This window comes from Perca fluviatilis, chromosome 15, assembly GCF_010015445.1.
Source record: "Perca fluviatilis chromosome 15, GENO_Pfluv_1.0, whole genome shotgun sequence".
Lineage (NCBI taxonomy): Eukaryota > Metazoa > Chordata > Actinopteri > Perciformes > Percidae > Perca > Perca fluviatilis.
Window position 1 is genome coordinate 24,406,034 of NC_053126.1, and position 23,513 is coordinate 24,429,546.

General features: G+C 41.8%; 1 protein-coding gene across 2 annotated transcripts; it reads left to right on the plus strand.

Moving 5' to 3' along the window:
• Positions 1 to 1,679: 1,679 nt before the first annotated feature.
• LOC120573924 (polycomb protein suz12-B-like) lies at positions 1,680 to 16,294 on the plus strand. 2 transcript variants are annotated; one of them, XM_039823839.1, is made up of 16 exons: positions 1,680 to 2,419; positions 4,003 to 4,049; positions 4,184 to 4,248; positions 7,583 to 7,651; positions 8,542 to 8,591; positions 8,682 to 8,767; positions 8,880 to 9,126; positions 9,987 to 10,089; positions 10,272 to 10,377; positions 11,396 to 11,570; positions 11,694 to 11,782; positions 12,248 to 12,391; positions 12,735 to 12,892; positions 13,014 to 13,206; positions 14,953 to 15,032; positions 15,769 to 16,294. In XM_039823839.1, the coding sequence occupies exons 1-16, from the start codon at positions 2,242 to 2,244 to the stop codon at positions 16,226 to 16,228; spliced, it is 2,250 nt and encodes a 749-aa protein (XP_039679773.1). In that variant the 5' UTR covers positions 1,680 to 2,241; the 3' UTR covers positions 16,229 to 16,294. The 2 variants fall into 2 exon arrangements, with proteins under 2 accessions (XP_039679773.1, XP_039679774.1); XM_039823840.1 differs by lacking the exon at positions 7,583 to 7,651.
• The last annotated feature ends 7,219 nt before the right edge of the window (positions 16,295 to 23,513 follow it).

Consider the following 23,513-nt stretch of genomic DNA (forward strand, 5'->3'; position numbering starts at 1 on the left):
ACAATCTGTGGAGGCTTCAACGTGGCTTCAACCTACATTTGGAGAAGCAGTGGCAGCAAAAACCTGTCCTGTCCTGTTAGTAGTGTCCTGAGGACTGTCCCAGGACAGTCAGACACTGTCCTGTACACTGTCTTGTGACTCCCAGACACTGTCCTGTGACTCAATGACTGTCCTGTACACTGTCCTGTGACTCCATGACTGTTCTGTACACTGTCCTGTGACTCCCAGACACTGTCCTGTGACTCCATGAACCTCTGATGAATTACAGCCACTTCTCTAAACTTTGTCAGAGACCAGAGACCCAAATGGGCCTCTGTGTCTGTCAGACGGTCTGACTGAGATACTACCATATCAGCGGTGCAATAACATGCACAGCAGACTATATTACAACTCTCCAAATCTCGGCGAACACAGATGGGAGGAGTTATATTTTGAATGTGCACAAAGTTGTAAATATGAGCAGAAATCTTGCAAACACATCTGAGCTATTGAAGTGAATTATTGTATGATTCACATGAATAAGTGCCACATGCACATGTTAAAGATGTTAATTCCCCAAAAAAAGACACAAAAGAGGAGGGAAGAGTAAATTAGGCCTACATGTGTGTTGACTCAGCAGAGATAACGTTAAATTAGAAAAAGATGATCTACAAGAGAATAGCTGAAAGTAATGCAGAATTCCTGAGGGCCTTATTTTTCTATATTTTTAATTGTTTCCAGCATAAATTGATATAGAAAAGGGTAGAAATAGGTGCATACAAATTCAGTGTTTAATGCTCAAAATTATATGTCTCCTCACAAAATCTGGAAACAAAACCTGTGCCATTGGGTTGGCCATGCAGCTGTGACTGGTCCAGATGTTTGTGCCAGCTCACCAGGGGGGCAGATAATGGGAAACTTTGGGCCACTATTGTGCTTCTCTAACCTCTGTGCATCTCTAAATGTAACTGTAAATAATTCATTAAATGTTTCATGAAACATTTCTCTTTTCCCAAAAATATTCATAAGTGGGGCACAGAGGATGAGGGACAAACATTACTGGGCCTTGGCACAAAAAAAGTTTGAGAAAGGCTGTGATATAACACATGCACAAAATGAGCCATACTGTGTCTTTTGTCTTGCTGTTGGTAACTTTTTTAAATAACTTTTTATTTTTTTATATATATATATATATATATATATATATATATATATATATATATATATATATATATATATATATATAACTTTTTTAAATAACTTTTTTATTTTTTTTGCTGTACGGTAATGATGCTGAATGAGCCAAAAAAAAGTTGCTTTGTACGCGGCAAAATTTTGGTTGGCCCCACCAAATCTCACTCCAAGGTTTTTTGAAAAGTCCTGTGTGTAGACACATACAGGACAGGTTTTGCTGCCACTGTACATTTGTTTTAAAGTCGGCGAAGTTAGGGCAGAGAAAACGAAACTCAGATGGAGTTTGCCTTCAAAATAAAAGCGATTAATGGATCAAAATAACATTTTCAGATAATATGGGTTTAGAGCCCTATCTTTTTTTCATGGAGATGTATTTCTAATTCCCATATTGGTATTTGTGGTACAAAAAAACTAAGTGAAATGTATTAAACAATTTTCATATTTAAATTATGATTTATTTTGAAGACGGTGACCGAATAACCTCTATGTTATTTTGTGGTGCTTTCCTTTCCAGTACCGCTAACCAAACTTGCCACCGGGCGCTAGGCGAGATATAATGCGAATTCTGGTGATATTATGGCATCGAACCCCCTGAAAACGTTTGCCATTTTTGTGTTTAATACATTCTCGTTTGGCAGCAGCTTCCGAGTTCTCGGTTAGTGAAATTAGAGTGCCGGACAATGCTATTCAGTTAGCCGGAGGTTGTTGCTAACTGGCTAGGGAAGTTAGCCGGTTAGCTAGCAAGCCGCGGCGTCAGCTCGCTGGAGGCTGATTTCTTGTTTCGCGCATTTCAAGCCTGTTCGCCGACCTCTGAAACTGTTCAACTGACAGATAAACGAAAACGTTAGATTGTATCCTCTCCAATGTCAAATACAGAAGACTGAAACTTCCATAATCCGCTTTTAAAATGGAGAGTCAACAGTGTTTCGCCTAAGCGGCTGCTTTCTGCAAACGCTGCTCTTTTGTTTTGACAAAGGAAGAGGACCTGAGTTTATTTCTTCTTATTTTTTTTAACAGTTCACATCAGGCGGTGGGATAGTTTCTCTGGCTGTTGTTTTATTTTGACAAATGGCTCCACAGAAGCAGAGCTCCTCAGGTGGAAGCCACCCGGTGGGTTTTGGTTCTGGAGGAAAAGCCAACGGGTTATACCAGTCCTCCTCCTCCTCCTCGGCGATGGCTGTAGCCAAGAAGCCCAACATGCAGCTCATTCAAGCCGACCACGAGTTGTTCCTGCAGGCCTTCGAGAGTGAGTAGCTGCTGTGATCAAGTTGCATATTTAAAGATATCAGTGTTGGAGTTTAATTTAAGGTCACAGAGAGCGTTACAAGGGGCCGTGTCAATGTTGAGATGAGGGGCTGCATATTAACTGGAGGAACCGATTCCTTTTACTACTAACGTTACATACTCAACTATCATGTCCTTGTTGTTAATACTGTACACTTTGAGCCGTGACCACTGGCAATTTACTGCCAGTGGTGGCTGAAGTATTTTAGAGCCTTTACTGAAGTAAAGGTACTAATACCACACTGAAAATGCTCTACCACAAGTAAAAAGTCCTGCATTCAAAACCTTACGTAAATAAAAGTATGCAAGTATTCTTAGGGAAATGTACTTAAAAAGTATCAAAAGTAAAAGTATTCATTGTGCAGTAGAGCTGCAAAGATTAATCGATTAGTTGTCAACTCTTAAATTAATCGCCAACTATTTTGATAATAGATTAGTCGGTTTGAGTCATTTGTTAAGACAAAAGTAAAAAATTATTTGATTCCAGCTTCTTAAATGTGAATATTTTCTGGTTTATCACCTCCTCTGTGACAGTAAACTTAACATCTTTGAGTTGTGGACAAAACAAGACATTTGAGGACGTCATCTTGGGCTTTTGGGAAACACTGATCCACATTTTTCACCATTTTTTGACATTTTACAGACCAAACAACTAGTCGATTAATCGTTAGTTGCAGCCCTATTGTGCAGTAAGATGTTCCCTGTCAGTGTTTTACTATTATATATGATGTTTTTGGATTAATTAATCATTAATGCAGCAGTAATATTAATAGTACTGCTGCATTAATGAGTGTTACATTTTTTGACTGCTGTGTTTGTTTAAGGTGGTGCTAATTTTAGCTACTACTGCTCAGAAAAAACTTCAGTTTATAAATCGGTAACATTCAAATTCGAAATCGGCAAATCTAAAACAATCTAATCTAAAAAGAAAAGTACACTATCTCTCTGATATGTAGGGGAGTAAAAGTGTAAAGTTGCATAAAATGGAAATGATAGTAAGTTCAAGTAGGCCTACCTCGAATTTTCACTCAAGTACAGTACTTGAGTAAATGTGTCTGTAGCCTTCTCCGTTACATTCACCCACTGTTAATTACGTGTTGCGGTGTTGTCATACTTTCTTTTTGTCACAACTTGTTTCAGCTGCAGGTATTTTGCATATTTAAATCAAGGTGAACTCATTCATTCAGTCTTCCGAACATTGCCGCAACGAGGGATGGTTTTCGGTTAATCTATCAATTCATTTATTATCAATTGTATAGTTTATAAAATGTCTAAATAACATGAAAACAAGGTTACCTGACCACAAAGTGATGTCTTCAAAAATCTCATTTTGTCCGACAAACTCTCAAAAATAAAAAAAATGAAGCAAGTTTATTAACGTTTTCATTCCTTACATGAATGATTGTTTCAGCACTACAAGTGTACTAAGCTTAGGTTTTTTTGTTTTTGTTTGGCTTGACGCTTGTTTAAGATTCAAAATCTTCATATAAAGGGTGTATATCACACACAGTCATGTGCTGATGATGTCATTATGTTTATTTGCAGAGCCTACCCAAATCTACAGGTTCCTCCGCACCAGGAACTTGATCGCTGTGAGTGTTCCTTGAAAATAGTCACATAATGAACTTGACCATTTGAGATAAGAGGAAATGCAGTAGAATTGCAACATTTCACTTTTTTTTTTAATTTTTTTTTTTTAATTTATTTATTTGTTATCCCATTTCAGCCTATATTCTTGCACAGGACACTCACCTATATGTCCCACCGAAACTCAAGGAATAATGTCAAAAGGTAAGAATCCAGTACTTAACCAGTTGTTGTTGAAAATCCAATCTTCCAGAGGAGAGTGTTCAAAGAAAACCTTTAGGCTTAACGGATCAGTTGTTTTGGGAATTATCTTGTGTCTTTTCTTTGTGGCTTTGTTTCTTTCAGTTTTAGGTTTCAAAACTTTATGTTGAACCTGAAACTTGGCGTTAAACAGTTTGTCTCTAAAAAAGCAGGTCAAGTGTTATCTTGAGAGAAAGTAAACTGACATGTCGGCTGCTGTAGGTGGGGGCTGACTGGATCAGTTAAAGCAGAGATAGGAGAGCCGTTTTCGGTTAGGCCGCTTTGCATACAGACGCTGCACACACAAAAAAGATTCTTCTGATCGCATGGGGCTGCTTTTGGTTCGGGGGGGGGGCTTAGAATACGGCCTTGTCTGGTGTTATCACATGGATTATGTGTTTAAACTCTTTGGCTGCATACTTGTGTCAACCATCTAACCAATTTTACATCAGCTGCTATTCAAGTAACACCAAGTAGGTGCAAGTTGAATATTATATATATATTATATATTATATATTGATTATTGGTTTTTCATTGGCTACTAGACTGTGTCTGTGTCTAGCCTTGTTAGTTAATATTTGTCGGGTTTTTTTAAGGCAGTGTTCTTACACAGTTGTTTGTGTTATGATTGTTGTAGAAATATGTATTAATTGAAATAGCATTGTCTTGGAATTGGTACCAAAACTAAAGTATCCTATTGACGCTGGAATCGAAAGATTTCCATTGACACACCGCTGGGCTGCCAATAAATCGGTGACAGTTTTTAACCAGCGGATAAACCAATCTGTGAACACAGGTTTTCGTTAATACTTGGTTGTTTATTTCGTTAAAAAAAAAAAAAAGTGTGCAAAAGAAGAAAGAAATTCTAACACTATTAAACTGAGCTGAAACTTTAAGATGTGGGCAACAATACTTTTTTTTAATCCTTCATTAAGAGTGTAGAAGTTTTTTATTTTTTGCAGTTTAAAAAAATAAAAACTTTTAGACATGATACAGCACGTTTTTAAAATGTAATTCTTGATAATCGTATCTGAAACACTATCAGCCTCTCTCTGTTACGATCAGCGCTATAATAGCTTAGGTTTTTTTTTGTTGCAGTCCTTATTTGGACATGCACTCATCAGATGGGTACTTTCCCTCCTTGAGGAAAAGTAACTTCTGCTTAGTACTTGGGGAGTTAGTTGGTGACTAAAAATGGCAGCTGTTAGAACGCGTGTTATTCCTGATTTGAAGTGGAGTTAGTGAAGCAGGCGACGTGTCTGCTGCAGCTCGGCTCAGTTTCACTTTCCGCTGCTGCACTCCTGCACGCTTCAGTCACATGAAACGCTGCTTGTGATTTGAGCTGAATACGCTCCACACAGGGACCCTCCACAGTTATGAACTGTTCACCGAGCATGAATGAATAAATTTTATTATAATTCGATCAGAAACTAGGAACCAAACTGGTTTAGTGTTCAGCATTTCATGTAAAGCTGGTAATGTGTGTCCAGACAAGTTTTCAGTGTCTTTATAAGGCTCTGTGAACTATACTGGCTCTGTGCAATCCAAATGTCTGAGCAGTTTCTCTCTTGTGATGCCTTTTTTTTTTTTTTCCATCCATCCACCCAGCCCCCCGCCCCCCAACTGTGCTGGATCTCAAGTCTGTATGTTTTATGTATGTAACTGTAAGCCAATTAAAGTAAAAGGCCACCAGCCATAGTGTCTGGTAGCAATCATTTTCTCCTGGAGAACAGTGAAATAATAGCATTCACGTTGCGGAGTAATGTACTAGGAACGAGAGCGTGCACATATTTGGTCGATGCAGTGTGTTGATGGATGTAAAAGTGGACCCTGCATATTTTTTCCCTGCACTTTTTGAATTAGGGCAAAAGTCTGTCTGAACACGACCTAAAGATGTAAAGGTGCTTTCTTGTGTTCTGTAAGACCCTGCACAGTCTTGCAGGTGTTTTTCGTTACTTTGGCTCATTAGACTGCTGCTCATAGCTTAGTTGCACGGAAGTAGGAATTAATTTCAGCTCCCTAAACTTTGTGTACTAATGGGTACGCTCCAAATAAAACCCACCGACACACGGCTGATTTGAGCCAGGTGGGCACGCTTTCCATTTAAATTCCAGTTCACAAAATGGCACATGGCGCTAATGCACATCTACCAACAGCATCTGAAAACAATATAAACGCAGAACTCACATGGCTTGTTGTGGTTGAATCCAAATGGAAAATCTTCTGTACCGTCTCTGCCAACACTCACACAAAGCTATAAAATAAAAAAAAAAGATTAAAGTTTGCGTCAGCATCTCTACTACCTGCTGCTGTTTCACTCTCAGCTGATGATTAAAACGTTGTACCTGCTGCCTCATAGGCTGCCTGCGCAACACTGAAGTGGGTTTCTTGGTCCTTGCCACTTTATATCATGCAGCGATATGTGGAACTTCAGTCACTCTAGTCTGAGTGACCACACACACACACACACACACACACACACACACACACACACACACACACACACACACACACACACACTTTAACCCTTACAGACCACCTGGTATGTTTTTACAGGTGATTGTCAAGTCTGATGGCCTTTTGCTTTTTAAGGATTTGTTTATTTTTGCAGTTTATTAAAACATGATCCTTCAAGTTTCAAGCTATACAGTATAAAGTCTTTAGCGTTTAAAGCATCTCATGTTGCGCAAAGTAGCTGTCTTAGTAGGGTTAGTAGTTCAGTCAGTAGGGAGTTGGGGTTGGGAACCAGAGGGGTTGCTGGTTCAAGTCCCCGTACGGACCAAAGTATGGTGGCGGACTGGTAGCTGGAGAGGTGCCAGTTCACCTCCCTGGGCACTGCCAATGTGCTCTTGAGCAAGGCACCAAACCCCCAACTGCTGTGGGTGCCTTTCCATGGGCAGCCCCCCTCACTCTGATATCTCTCCATTAGTGGATGTATTAGGTACTGAGCGTGTGTGTAATTCAGGCCTGTGTGTAATAACAACAGAGTGAAAAACGTTGTAATTTCCCCTTGCGGTATTATTAAAGTATAAACATTTTCTTTTTTTAATTAACATGACCAGGATACAGTTGACTTATTTTGGGGGAAAGTGACGATCAAAAGCACCGATATAGCAGCGGATGTTAGTCGGTGGACTGAATCTATCTCCAGACTGGAATAAATGAATGTGGCACTGATAAGGTCCTGGATGGAAAGTCTTGGCCTGTATAGTGATGTGTTGTTCTGCCTGTAGGCCAGTGTTGGCTGGCGGTGTTTGTGTTGCTGTTGCTTACCCCTGCTGTTTGTCTGCATGTACAGGAAAAGCTCCAAGGTTGACAATCTGTTGTTCAAAGTGGAAAAGATGAGAGGCGAACAGGAGACTCACAGGTAAATGCTCCACAGAGATTGAATGTCTGTGCTGTTGTTGGTATTTATTTACAAAGGCTTTCCAAGTCAATACAACCAGAGATATTAAAAGGGATAGTTTTGTAATCCAAAGTAAAGATACATTATGTCTTCTGTCGCCTTAAGGAATCCAGTATATCATCATATCACCCAACAACAAACTCTCTTTTCCGAGTACTAGGGGCTTGAAAACATTTGAACATGAATTACAAAATGTTACTGTATATGAAAATAGATCAAATGAAATACTGACCAAAGTGTTATTTGTATGAGTTTTAACAAGTTTTTGAGCAATTTTGCGAATGGATTTCAGTGATGGTTGGGCCATGACACGGTGAAGCAAAGTGTTTGTTTGGATTCCCAAAGATTTTATAGTTTTTTTTTTTTTTTTTTCCTGAGCTGTTACAGCATCGCTATCATCCACAATTAGTTTGAAGTTTTTTCCAGCTCCTTCAGATTGTTTTCTATTTTCATATAAACTGCATTCACTTGAATGAAAACTAGAAGCTACTCATGAAAACGACTACTAGGATATTGAGTTATGGTTAAGATAACTCGTATCAGCAGGGAGGTGGCGGTTTCAGTCACTTTGTTTTCCTATAAATCCTCATATTCTATGTATTCATGGGTTTTGCAAACAGCACAAGCACACACTTTCAGAACAATGTACAACATTCCTGGCCATGTGGTCATGTACATGAATGAAGCAGTCTCATACTAATGCAACATCCTGCCAAGAACAGCCTTGCTTTAAGACATAACCATGGGATCGCACATCTTGTAGATAAATGATCAAATAAAACATCACCTGGAAGAGTTTGTAAGAAAATTTTAAAGTTCTGTTTGTTTGTTTGTTTTTTGTTTTTCCACAGCTTGGCCTCTAATTTGCAGCTCACCTTTACTGGCTTCTTTCATAAAGCTGGTAAGTTTGGCCTTCTCAGCTATCGTCATTTGGCGTTTATTTATTAGATACTGGATTCAGTGTGACTAAAGGGAGTGTTTGTGTTCTCAGGAAAGCCCTCTCAGGACAGCGAGAATGAGCAGAACTCTGTATCTCTGGAGGTGCTGCTGGTCAAAGTCTGTCACAAGAAGAGGAAGGTGTGTGTGATGATATAATTATAAGTAGCTCAACGCTGCTGATGTTTTTATCAATAAAATCCAGGTGTCAACGGAACGCATGTGAAATGTCTTTTCCTGCCTCCGTGTCCAGGATGTGAGCTGTCCAGTGAAGCAGGTCCCCACGGGGAAGAAGCAGGTTCCTCTGAACCCCGACACCAGCGCCGGAGTCTCGGCCAAGCCGGGCTCCTTCCCCTCGCTGCTGGTTCCCAGCAGCGAGTTTGAACCCAGCAACTCTCACATGGTCAAGTCCTACTCGCTGCTCTTCAGAGTGTCAAGGCCCGGCTACCCCCGGACTCAGGTCAACGGCCTGGCCAACGGAGAGCACCACAACAACCGAGGTGAGCAGAGTCCGTTTGTTTTTGTTTTTGTTTTTTTAAAAGGATTGTTCTGGTTTATTTCAGCATGACTCACTCACTGACTCACTTATTTTTTGTAGTTGTGGCCATCATTTCGGATCAGTAATAACAAAATGTACTCACCCGGTTAGTTCGGGGAACATGGTGACATCCCTTCAGATGGAATTTTAAACCAACCTCCATTTATCTGGAAGAGAAAACAAAGGCGACTGGTCAAAATGATTACCCAAACATCCCGTCATAGTTTACAGGCCGACTTCAGGCTTCAGCTTTGGGTTTCATGCTGTTCCCAGTTGTCAACATTTTATTGCACTTGCTCGCTAGCAAAGACTAGTGTACAATAAATTCAGGTAAAATTAGTAGGCTGCTGTGTCTGCTCTAGATACATCTGTTGCATGTCCGGCCACCCTGGAAGAGTGATCCCTTCCTGATGTTTCTCCATTTTATTTTTCCCTTTTGAAGGTTTTTTTTGGGAAGTTTTTTTCTCATGCAAATTGAAGGTCTGAGGATAGTGGGCATTGTAGCTGTACAGATTATAAAAGCCCTTCGAAGTAAATGTAGCCGTTTGACGTTAACTCAGTAATGGTTGAAGTGAAGCTTTTGGCAGTAATAATGCCTCTCTGCGGCTGTACTCCAAGACATTAAATATCATTCTGTAAAGCCATTCTACGACCCTAAGTGGACTGTCTCCTAGTTAAAAATGTCATCAATATTTTAAGCTTTAAGCAATGAACTCTGTGAGTACAGTGTTATAAGTATATATATATATATATATATATATATATATATTTTTTTAATCGTGTGGTAGAGGAGTGGTACATGTCATCATGTGTCTGTCTCAGAATTTACAGAGGAAGTGGTAAACAGGAAGAGGAGGAGCTCCTGTCTCAGGGAGGAGGGAGAAACCACATTTGTGGCTCAGATGACTGTCTTTGATAAAAACAGGTAGCTCACACACACACACACACACACACACACACACACACACACACACACACACACACACACACACACACACACACACACACACACACAAATTGTCACCTTTCCGACACACAGGAAAGTGTTTGTTCTAATCTTGTGCAGCATAAATCAAGCGTTGAAAAACAAAATGTTGTCGTGCGCAGACGTCTGCAGTTGCTAGATGGGGAGTATGAGGTGTCTATGCAAGAGATGGAGGAGTGTCCCGTCAATAAGAAGAGGGCAACCTGGGAGACCATCCTGGACGGAAAGGTGTGTGTTTGTGTGTTAGAGAGAGACTTGGCAAGGCTCCTCACTAAAGGCATTTCCACACAAATGTCATGCAGGCAGTCAAACCCTCACTTTATGCACACCAGACACATCATTGTGTGTGTGATTGAGGTGGGGGGGGGTGAAACTTACAGAGGAGTGTTTCAGCATTTCATTACTAAAGTCTATGTCCTATTAATGACATTACAAGATCGTGCCTAGTCGACATCTTAAGTAAATGATCTGGGTCATCACCGTGAACCAAACAATTGTATTTCAAATTAAATTATGTAATAACAGACGGATGTTTGCATTAGATTGGACACACAGTAATATAGTTATTAGTGCTGTCAGTTAAACGCGTTAACACAAACCCATTTTAACTTACTTTTTTCAGTGTTTTTTATCGCGAGATTAACGTTCTTTTTGGCCTAACAAACTTTGTAGTTTTTTTCCACATACTATTGCAACAACTAATAACGTTAGAAAAACTACAACACCGCACCGGATCTAGCTGGGCTGGAAACACACACTTGTTTGGGCTTGCGAGCCGGCCAAAGAGTAGTAGGCTAACGTTCCGTTTTGAGTGGATGGCGAGCATGACACGCCAAAATGGATGCCAATAAGATTCTGAATGGCAAGTTTACTTTTAAAAGTTGCCAAATGGTTCCATTGACAAGACCAGAGTGATCTGTGTGTTTTGTCGTTGTGGACGGAGCTATCATCGCAGCACGTCCAGTCTGAAATACCACTTTTTAATCGTTTGACAGCACTAATAGTTATGTTATCATTATTATAGTCAGAATGCCATGGAGAGAACGTTACTCACCTCCATCTTGTGTCAGCTCACTGACCGTTGACCGTTGTGGATTCATGGAACAAAAAAACAACAAAAAAAAAATACATTAACCAAGACTGTAAAACTATTAGTTTCATATCTGTGCCAGTCTGCTTATTGCTCATGTTAATAATAAGTGATCTTTAAGCTAGCGGGGTTCAACGATCTGCTCTCTTTTTGTAGCGTTTGCCTCCATTTGAGAGTTTCTCCCAGGGTCCCACCCTGCAGTTCACCCTGCGCTGGACCAGCGGCGACTCGGATCTCTCCACTGCACCCGTGGCTAAACCTCTGGCCACCCGCAACTCTGAGACCAACCAGGAGCCCCGACCCGGCTCCCTGAGAGCCACACACACTCTGGGTGAGCGAAAACTGCAACACAGAGACACAAAGAAGATTTTCTAGCAAGCAATCTGTCAGTGGTGCAACTGTTCATTTGCTTTAATGAAAGTGAGTAAAGATGTATTTGTCATATGTGCTGCAGCGGTTAAAGAATCCATAAATGCCGACGTGCAAACCAGAAGAGAACTGATCTCAGCTGAGCCCCGGCAGAAGCTGCGCATCTTCTACCAGGTCAGTCTCGCCTCGTACTGGGTCTGCACGGCACACCTTCGCCTGCCAGAAACTGTACGTCAACTACAGTTCACCACAAATTAGTTGTAAGGCGTCCTGAACATTCAGGCTAATTGATCCTCTGTACCGACAATTTTGTGACGTACATCACCACTTAACCACCACCGCCTTATCGACTTTTTGTCAGGGGGTTTCCTTCGATTCACATCAGGCTTCAGCGTTATGTGAATCCTATGGATGTTGCAGGATTTTGGAAGTTAAAAGGTCCCGTTGCGGTTGAAATAAACTACCTAGTACGCTGTCACCTGACCACATATGAAGTCAGAATTGTTTATAGCTGCTGTCTAATCTTTAAGGTTTGAAGTGGGCTGAGGCCTGTAGATTGAAGATGTACCTAAAGCCCCACAGACGATCCCGTTTGTGTTTTCGTCTCTCTCACGCTCACTCGCTTGTTTTTCTGTCCAGTTCCAGTACAACAACAACACGCGGCAGCAGACGGAGGCCAGAGACGACCTCCACTGTCCCTGGTGTACCCTCAACTGCAGGAAGCTCTACAGTCTGATCAAACACCTCAAACTCTCTCACTCCCGCTTCATCTTCAACTACGCGGTGAGACAGAAATAAAACTTTAAAAGTCTCTCTCTCTCTCTCTCTCTCTCTCTCTCTCTCTCTCTCTCTCTCTCTCTCTCTCTCTCTCTCTCTCTCTCTCTCTCTCTCTCTCTCTCTCTCTCTCTCTCTCTCTCTCTCTGTGTGTGTGTGGCCTCATCATAAATTCTTGAGTCTAATAACAATAATACACTTGATTTATACGCCACCTTTCAGAATAAAGTTCTATTTAGATTAAAACTTGCAGGACGATTTTTAAGCAGTGATTTTAAAAGATGTTACCAGAACTCCCGAGTTGTTGTTGCTGTCAGTTTTGTTCACGCGGCCCTCTCCTGATCTCCGGCAGCACCATCCCAAAGGAGCGAAGATCGAGGTCTCCATCAACGAGTGTTATGATGGGTCGTATGCAGGAAACCCTCAGGACATCCACAGCCAGCCGGGCTTCGCCTTCAGCAGGAACGGCCCGGTCAAGAGGACCGCCGTCACCCACGTTGTCGTCTGCAGGTAATTTCTTTCCTTTTATTATTTAGCTTCTCTACAGCCTTTTTATCTGTCAAGGGTGCCAATAATTCCCGAGGATAGTGTGGTATATATATATATTTTGAAACTCACCTTTTCTATCCAGACCCAAGAGGACGAAGCCGAGCCTGTCTGAGTTCCTGGAGCCGGAGGACGGTGACCAGGAGCCGCCCATCATCAGCGGACACAACCGCCTCTACTTCCACAGCGACAGCTGCGTGCCGCTCCGGCCTCAGGAGATGGAAGTGGACAGCGAGGACGAGAGGGACCCCGACTGGCTCAAAGAGAAGACTGCCAAGGTTAGTTTACAGCTGGTCTCACTTTGCAAAGGCCTTCCTCCACAGCGCTGCGGAGGAGGGTCTGGCTAGTCCACACAGCATTCTGGGAAGGAAAAAAACGTGCTCTGGTTTATTGGCATTTCTTTAAACCAATTACAATCACCTTGGGCGGCTAAGCCCCGGGCGCAATAACGGTGCCGCTGCAAAATAGTCTCGGGAAGGAACTTGTTTTGGTGGAAAATTTACATTTAAAAGTAGTTTTAGTCGTGCAACAGAAAACTCAGATTGGACAGATAGTCTAGCTAGCTGTCTGGATTTACCCTGCACAGATCTGAGGAGCAGTTAACCATAGTCCTCAGAAATCCACCGGAGTTAAGAACGCCAACACAAAGAAAGAGGAAGGTGACGGGCATCCAGCCAAAAATGAGGGACATCCAGCGGAAACCAGAAAAAAACCCTAAATGAATCGTCTACTTAACTAGTTTACAGCTGAAGGAGCATTCCACTGATTTTACACATGAAGCAAAGTATATTTGCCATTGTTGAGCATTCTCTATCTATTAAAGCTACGTATAATGTATTTTTTGTCGTTTTTTTTAGAAGAAAAATAACCCCTCTGTAGATAATGCTGCGCTGTTCCTGCATTTCTGTTGCTTAAAGGTCCCATGGCATGAAAATGTCACTTTGAGGTTTTTTTAACATTTAATATGCGTTCCCCCAGCCTGCCTATGGTCCCCCAGTGGCTAGAAATGGCGATAGGCGTAAACCGAGCCCTGGGTATCCTGCTCTGCCTTTGAGAAAATGAAAGCTCAGATGGGCCGATCTGGAATCTTCTCCTTATGAGGTCATAAGGAGCAAGGTTACCTCCCCTTTCTCTGCTTTGCCCGCCCAGAGAATTTGGCCCACCCATGAGAGAGAGACATCATGGCTTTCAAACGAGAAAAGTGGCAGTTGGTCAAGGCCACACCCCCACCCTCCACCTTGCCCCCCCTCTCTCCTCCTCAATAGCTACAGACACAGAAATGGCACATACTAAGGAAAGCTCATTGTGGGACTGGCTCTAGTGGCTGTAATTCTGCACCAAGGCTGAATTTCAGGAAAGAGACTTCAGATACAGTATTAGGGGACCACTAAGGTCTATATAAAAGAGACTTCAGATACAGTATTAGGGGACCACTAAGGTCTATATAAAAGAGACTTCAGATACAGTATTAGGGGACCACTAAGGTCTATATAAAAGAGACTTCAGATACAGTATTAGGGGACCACTAAGGTCTATATAAAAGAGACTTCAGATACAGTATTAGGGGACCACTAAGGTCTATATAAAAGAGACTTCAGATACAGTATTAGGGGACCACTAAGGTCTATATAAAAGCATCCAAAGAGCACCATGTCATGGGACCTTTTAAGGCTACGTTTACACAAGGCTCTCCCAAAAAACGGAAACGTTTTTCCTTTTACGTTTCACAAAAAGTCCCAGGTGTAGACGGCCTTGTTTTGAATGGACTGCCGATGGCCACCTCCGCTGGGAGGTTTACTGTAGTCGTGTGAGGGGTACTGTAGGTGGGGGTGAGATTGCGCCGCATCACCGTCTCCACTTAAAATCAGAGTTCCACAGAGACCAGTTTTGCTAGTTTACACGGCGATGCTGGAGTTGCATATACAAAAGATTTAAAACGTTGCAGTGTTAAACCGCCTTAGTTTACTATAGAAACCTGAGAGTGTGTCCTGTCTGAAGTCTTGACTGCTCTGCTCTCACCGCAGCAAATCGAGGACTTCACTGACGTCAACGAGGGCGAGAAGGAGATTATGAAGCTGTGGAACCTCCACGTCATGAAGCACGGGTGTGTATGAAGCAATCCTCAGTCCCGTATCGGATCCACTCATCAGACCCATGTTTTGGTTTACCTTCCGACATTTGCACGTAGCTGCAGCCTAAAAACCAGACAAGGGGCAGAATGTGTGCTAAGTAAATGTATCCGACACAGCGAGTTAACAGCTGTAGTCTGCTTTACTTCGCCAGCGTCCCGACTCCAAATATAGAAGGTCTGGATTCGCAAGGACTTGATCTTTGTCTGAACACAGACGCCAGCTGCAGGAGGCACATTTTAGCGGTTGTTGGGAATTGGCGTTAATTAGCTACAGCTGATCGAATGTGTCTGCCTCAGGCCTTGCTCGATCGTTGGCTTATTTAAACCTGGCCTTGGCCTAATTTCTTTTAAATAATATCCAATATATAAGCGGAGTTATTTTTGCAGAGATCAGACTAATACGCTGACCTGACACATGCTAAGTGTAAACATATTAAATGATGCACTTGAAAGACGGAGAATCTTTTTCCTTGCATCCATCATATTAAAGGTGCAGTAAGTGATTCTGCACAAAGATTGTTGATATTTGGATTCAACCCCCGCCACAAGCAGCCAGGGCGGTGTATTAATACCTGATTTTTTTTGTTCAGCACACACATAAAATAGAGAGCTTAAGTGATGGAATTTGCCAAAAGGTGTATTGGTTTAACATCTCTTACTATACCTTTTTATTTTTTATTTTTTTTTAACTCTTCTGTCCTCCTTCCAGCTTCATAGCTGACAACCAGATGAACGAGTCCTGCCTGCTGTTTGCCAACCACCACGGCGTCCACATCGTCAAGAACAACCTCTGTCGCAACTTCCTGCTGCACCTGATCAGCATGCACGACTTCAACCTGGTGAGCACGCAGACCATCGACCAGGCCATGGCCCGCCTCCGCCTCCTGCAGAGCCAGGGCGCTCACAGGGACAAGGAGGAGGAGGACGAGGAGGAGGAAGAGGAGGACTGGGAGACGGCCGTGGAGTCCCAGCCGGAGCCGGAGCTGGACCCAGATCCCGATCTCGACCCGTCCGAGTACACGCCGTGCAACGACGAGACTGCCAGCGGCTGCACGGAGAAGGGAAGCCAGCAGCAGGAGGAAGAGGAGGAGGAGGAGGATGGGGGGGGCCGCGACAGAAAAGCCGAGCACCGGGCGACACTCTCCGGCTCTGGATCGGGTTTAAACTGAATTTAAACACACATTACAGCAAAGATCCCCCCCCCCCAAAAAAAACAAAACAATAAACACAAAAAACAGGACAATAAATCTAGAAAAAAAAAGCCGAAAGACAAACAGGTGTTAAAACACACACAGGTTACTGCAGGGATTACGTTTTAAAGGGCAGGTTACACCCCACACGAGATGGACTTTTTTTTTTATTTTTAACATTGACGAGATTCTTCAGGGGAGTTTATCATGTCATTACTGAGGAGTCAAGAAAGTTGACGCTCAGAATCATGGTTATTTTTCTTGTTATTCCACGCCGCGTGTCCCGACCGATGCTGCAGTCGTGACAGCTCTCAGTCAGCCACCTGCCCCGACATCCTTCCCTTTCATTTCCAACCCACTCAAGTGTATTAACGACAGAACTGTGGCGCAAGCACAGAACAAATTCTGCCTCCAGTGTGGATTTGTTTTCGATACATTTTTTGGGCTCACTCCGTCGTTGAGCAAACCCACTCCAAGTGGGATCTGTTCCTTTTCGCCCTCCTCTCGGTGTGAAGCACCAATCAGTGACGTTTCTGCCACACTCGGCTCCACCAAAGTTTTATTTTTTATTTTTTTTTCTCGTTTCTGCCGAATGTGTTCATGTGCACATTAGTGTCACGGTTCTGGGTCAAAGATGTCCGATCAGGTCTCTGATCAAGTCTCTAGGTGTCTAGTCAGGTCTCTGGGTGTCTGATAAAGTGTCCAGGACTCGTATCAGTTCTCCGGCTGTCTAATCTGGTTTCTTATTAGGTCTTCAGGTCTCTAATAAGGTCTCGGGGGTCTCTGATCAAATGTCCAGATGTCTCATCTAGTCTCCATCTCCACGTCTCTCGACAGTCCCGGTCATCTCTGGCCTTCTCCATCTGATCACCGTATATTCCCCATATTCTCCATCAGTATATATTGATATTTATTATATATATATTTTTTTCTTCTTCTTGTGTCTAAGTTCACGAGTGGAATACAGACCCGCTCCGACAGCCGGGATCAGAGTCCTGGATCAGATGCATACTCGCAGTGTGCAGTTTCTACTACTGGTGCTAGATCTTTGTATTCCTCAGAAACTCTCGGTGGTCATTCTGAAGCGTCTCGGGTGCTTTCTTACAGCGACCTCCACTGCCAGCACTCACAAACAGCAAGATGCATTCTTGCTATATATATATATATATATATATATATATATATTTTTTTTTTTTTCCTCAAACGGACTTGTTGTTTTCCTCCAGTGCTCCTCATCATGCAGCTCGGCCCCTCTGAGCCCAGGACGACAAACTGACAGTAAACTGTGTCCCACTTCATGCTCCGCCTCCTTTTGAAATCCACAATTCAAGGCCAAATTGTTTTGCCGGGTCGGCGATGCGTGTGTCCTTTTGTGTAGATCGTCTAATTTGGGAAGAAGATGCAGGTTAAGTCCGCCCAATTTTGGATTAGTCAATCGACGAGAGAATTAATTGTCTCAACAGTTGCTGATGAGACTTTTTGAACGGTTATTCCAGATGCTTCTTTTAATGGGAAGTTGCTGGTTTTGAGTTTTTGGACCATTGGTCACAGACACACACACAGACACACACACGGGCTCTGGGAACTGCTGGTCTGTGTTTCCCCTCAAGTTACCATCTGAATTATTAATTGACAAAATAGTGATTAACAAACAGGCCACCTTCAGAGGAGGCAGAGGTGAAGCCCTCAAACTGAGCTGAAGCTGAACAAGTCGGCCGTTATTTTTTTTTTTTGTCATTTCTCAGCTGCTTTGTGGTTTATTTTTTGTCCTGCCGTAATGTACAAGACTCTGTGAAACTAATAAATTTAGCTTTGGAATATGTTGGTTTGGAAACCTGAACACCACCCGGGAGTTTTCTTCTTTTTTTTATTTTTTTAAGTTGACACACCAAAGGGGATGATTTTCCTGCTGATATCTCCGCTCTTGTTTCTCGTCTCCTGTGAACGTTTCCTTGCTTTTTGAAAAAAGGAAAGGGGGGGGGGGGAAAGAATAAAAGATTTCTGCAAAGCCTCTGACCCGATTTCACTGCCTTGACATAATCTCAGAGTTACAGTGAGACAGAAAGCACAATGTCCAGATGCTGCTTTCAGTTTCCTGCTCCATTATTGCACACATTGTTTGCAGTATGAGCCTGCAGCTGACAGGACTGGCATTGATGCGCCGATGCAGGAACTGATGCAGAAATATTTAGGTTTCATGGGGAATAGTTGGATTTATTTGTACCTTCTCATATTGTGACCCTGATCTTTTAAAAGCTTTAGAAGTCTGATGTTTCAGCAGAAATCTGGTTTGCAGTGGGCGTTCCGAGCAATCTGGTTCACATGGGATAGTTCTGAGTGACGGAGCACTTTTTGTTTTGGATAAAGCCCACTGTAGAAGTTTTCTTTTCTTTATTTTGTTCATTCACATGAGACCAGCAGCATTTTGCACAAGATGAGAGGAGCCATGTAAAGAAAACAAGACTTTTCTTCAACAACTATGTAAAAACCAGCTTGACATTGTGAACTTTTAAGTTGAGTCAGAATGGTTTTCTATTAAAAAGAACAATTTCGTACAATTATAGACCACGTGGTCCATTTTCTTTCCCTGATATGAAGTTTCATCACATGTAGACAACACAGCAAGTGATGAAATATCACAGCAAGTTGTTTTGATGGGAGAAGTACGAGCTGCGGCTAGCAACAGCTGCGCAGAGAAACCAGCAGCAGCCGGAAAAACTGAAGGATGAGGTGTTCCTTATGCCCCCCTCTCTCCCCCCCTCTCTCCCTCTCTCCTCCTCAATAGCTACAGACACAGAAATGGCACATCCTAAGGAAAGCTCATTGTGGGACTGGCTCTAGTGGCTGTAATTCTGCACCAAGGCTGAATTTCAGGAAAGAGACTTCAGATACAGTATTAGGGGACCACTAAGGTCTATATAAAAGAGACTTCAGATACAGTATTAGGGGACCACTAAGGTCTATATAAAAGAGACTTCAGATACAGTATTAGGGGACCACTAAGGTCTATATAAAAGAGTCTTCAGATACAGTATTAGGGGACCACTAAGGCCTATATAAAAGAGACTTCAGATACAGTATTAGGGGACCACTAAGGCCTATATAAAAGAGTCTTCAGATACAGTATTAGGGGACCACTAAGGTCTATATAAAAGAGACTTCAGATACAGTATTAGGGGACCACTAAGGCCTATATAAAAGAGACTTCAGATACAGTATTAGGGGACCACTAAGGCCTATATAAAAGAGACTTCAGATACAGTATTAGGGGACCACTAAGGTCTATATAAAAGAGACTTCAGATACAGTATTAGGGGACCACTAAGGTCTATATAAAAGAGACTTCAGATACAGTATTAGGGGACCACTAAGGCCTATATAAAAGAGTCTTCAGATACAGTATTAGGGGACCACTATGGCCTATATAAAAGAGTCTTCAGATACAGTATTAGGGGACCACTAAGGCCTATATAAAAGAGACTTCAGATACAGTATTAGGGGACCACTAAGGCCTATATAAAAGAGTCTTCAGATACAGTATTAGGGGACCACTAAGGCCTATATAAAAGAGACTTCAGATACAGTATTAGGGGACCACTAAGGCCTATATAAAAGAGACTTCAGATACAGTATTAGGGGACCACTAAGGTCTATATAAAAGAGACTTCAGATACAGTATTAGGGGACCACTAAGGCCTATATAAAAGAGACTTCAGATACAGTATTAGGGGACCACTAAGGCCTAAGAAAAAGCACCATGTCATGGGACCTTTAAGATTTACCGTATTCTCGTTTTTTTGATCAAATGGCCTTTTGAATGGGAGTGATAGGGGCACTTTTATGCTAGCCTCAAAATAGCTACTTTTTAAAACACTAAGAAGGCTCGATACAACATGAAACTTTGCTCGAAGTATCACCAGGGGCTCTACACCTTAACTACACCGGTGCTGAGGGATATACTAAATCTGGGGCTACTCGTTTTGATAGCGACTCGTTTTGACTGCCGAGGTGGTAGCGGAAACAACAAGAGCTACGGTGAGATGTTCAAAACCTCTTTCTTTCTTTCTTTCTTTCTTTCTTTCTTTCTTTCTTTCTTTCTAGTAAACTAGTGTACACAATGTTGTCAATGCTTCCGTTAAGGTGTAGAGCCCCTGGTGATACTTCGAGCAAAGTTTCATGTTGTGTCGAGCCTTCTTAGTGTTTTAAAAATAGCTATTTTGAGGCTAGCATAAAAGTGCCCCTATCACTCCCATTCAAAAGGCCATTTGACCGAAAAACAATAATACGGTAAATCTTAAAAGTGACTCTTCCGTCCTAAATATGCTTTTAAACGAAAGTTTGACTCTGGTACATTCACAAAAAGACCCTAGGTTGCATTTTGGCGAGTTACGCTTTAAGCTAAAATCAAATTTGGATCCGGTGGTAAAAGCATCATCACAAAGCTGAAAACGGGGCTGTTTTTCTGACCCCATGAAAAGTTTTAAAACATTCTAGATACGTGGTTCTCACAGGACAGCGACACTACAAACATATGATGATCTTATAGAATACGATGCATTGCTGTAGATTAAACTAGCCAACAGTATATAAAATGAATTACAATTAGCACAATCTTAAACATCTACAGCAGTAAAATGCAACATACACATTAATGCAGCAGTAATATTAATCCAGATACCTCAAATATAATAGGAAAACACTGACCGGGAACATTTTACTGCACAATGAGTACTACAAGAACATGAAGCTGATTACATACTTTTACTTCAGGTTTTGAACGCAGGACTTTCAGGATCTGAATACGTCTTCCATCACTGCAGTTCACAGATAATTCAAATAAACGAAAACGGGCTGCCAACTTTGTAAACCATCAGAAAACCGTCATCGGCCTTCAAATTAAATTAAAAAAGGTGAATACTTTAACGGAGATCTGCGGGGAGAAAAAAAAACCCAATATTGTCACAAACTCTGCACAGAAGTGTTCAGTTTACATGATTTGACCTTTATTGAACACAATACCAAAGATGACAGCAGTGGGAACAAATGCAATGCAGAGGTTTGAGCAGCAGATGTCATTGTTTTCCCCGTCAAACGCTCAGCTAACAGTTTACTCTCCTTCAGGCAGGAAGAAGCTCCCATCATTATGTCCACTGCATGGTTCACTGGTTTGAGGGAATCTGTACCATCAACTGGACCCACCCAGGGTTCTCCAAAAACACTGACCTCAGATCAGCCCAAAAACAGCAAACATCTCTGCAGCGTCTGTCTGTTAGAGAGCTGAAGAAGAGGTGCTGGTGGGTTAAAAGTCAACAACAGTCCATCTGTGTGTGCAGGACCAACATCCACTTATAATTATCCCCATTTTAAATTTGCACAAGGAAAAAAACAAAAACAAAAACACGGAAAGACAGAAGGAGCAACGTCAAGAATCCAAGAACCTTTTTCTTTAGCGTCGGGCTCTTGATGTCGCTGCTTTTATCCACACTTAGTAAAAACGGAACCAGAAACGCTGTTGACGTCGTAAAGACGTTAAGATTAGCAGAGGTGGATTCACAAAAGATGGAAACCGATTTTTCAAATAACTGTTAATGTTGCAGCATCATTTTTATTTATTTTTTTTTTTAAAAAAGCCCTTCACTCCACCAGACGGACCAAAAAAGAAATACAATGAAGAATAAAACTGACAGCAGACAAATACATTCGAGAAGTAACATAAATATGGTGGACAGCCACGGTGGAACATCCTGATGTACCAGAGTTCAAAACGCATTTGGAGTCTAGAAAGAATGTGAAGCCCAAAACAAAATAACGTTAACTTTGTCGCAAAGAGGAATAGTTTGACATTCTGGGCAATACGCTTATTTGATTTCTTGCTGACAGTGAGACGCCACTCTCATGTCTGCGTGTTCATGCGTAGCCAGACATCTTTCTCCACACTTTGTTTCAGCGCTGTTTCAGGGCGGGAGAAAGGTCTGGCTGAACCAGTCATAATGCTGCACTAAAGGGAAGAAAAAAAGCTCTGGGTTGTTTTGGATGCAGCGACAGGAGGATACTTGTTTTGGAGGAACATTTAACAATCCCGGAAATGAAACTTGGTGGATATAGACTACTTGTCAACCAACGCCTGGGTGCAGTGACATCCCAAAATGTCAAACTATTCCGTTAAAGCAAGACTCCTCTATCATGAGACTTCATTGTTATGGGCAGAACAGGATCTTAAAGTGCTCATATTATGCTTTTTGGCTTTTTCCCTTTCCTTTATTGTGTTAAATATCTTTTTGTGCATGTTATAGGTTTACAAAATGAAAAAGCCCAAAGTCCACCCCAAAGGGACTTACCATCTCCAACAGAAAACACTGTTCACAAACCGCTCCAAACAGCTCTGTTGTAGTCCAGCCTTTACTTCAGAGACAAATGTTCGTCACTTTGTAACACACGTTATAATGCTCGCCTAGCTGCTAGCATAGCACACCCTCATACTCTGCTTCTGACTGGCTAGTAGTCCTTACCTAGCTACTGCACATGTGCGACTCCCAACAAAGATTGAACAGAAGTGAGATGTCTCACTCTGTAGCTAAAACAGAGAGCTCAACACACAGGGTGAAAAGAGGAGCTGCTGCAATGTGCAGTATAACAAAAATATGGTGTTTTTTGAAAATTAAACCACATAAACCTATTCTGGTACAACCTCTAAATACAATTATGAACCTGAAGATGAGAATAATATGAGCACTTTAAGTTGCAGTTCTCTGGATGAAAACAGATGGGACAGCAACACCCCTTGGCAGATACTAAGAAATGATAAACTGAACTTCTCGTTTGGTTACAAACTGTAAAAAATATTCCACAAAATGAGTTTAAACCCCAAAAAGATAGAACTTTCCTGTCCGATCTGAAGCTCCACTTTATCCAAACCTTGTTATTCTGTTTTCAAGTCAAACATCTTTTCTTGACAATATTTGATATCAACACCATAACAGAAGAAAATAACTCAGGTCCTCACATTAATTAACTCTCTCAATTCAACTTCTTCACAGCAGCCACATACAGTAATGATGAGTCCGACTGTGTAAACTAGACGAGGCTGATTTAGGTCCTCACAGATTTATGAATAACCATCAAGTCATACGTGCAGCTAGCATGCTCCCCAAACTCTCATCCTCCCACTACAACGGAAGGTTCGGAAAATACTGTTAGGATTGTCAATGCAACAAAAAAATATATAATAAAATAATAAAAATAATAAAAAAGTTTTAAAGGCGAC

Coding starts and splice junctions, on each gene's coding strand:
- LOC120573924 (XM_039823839.1), top strand. CDS start 2,242: ATGGCTCCACAGAAGCAGAGCTCCTCAGGTGGAAGCCACCCGGTGGGT. Junction 8,592..8,681: donor TGGCTTCTTTCATAAAGCTG/GTAAGTTTGGCC, acceptor TTGTGTTCTCAG/GAAAGCCCTCTCAGGACAGC. Junction 15,033..15,768: donor CTCCACGTCATGAAGCACGG/GTGTGTATGAAG, acceptor TCCTCCTTCCAG/CTTCATAGCTGACAACCAGA.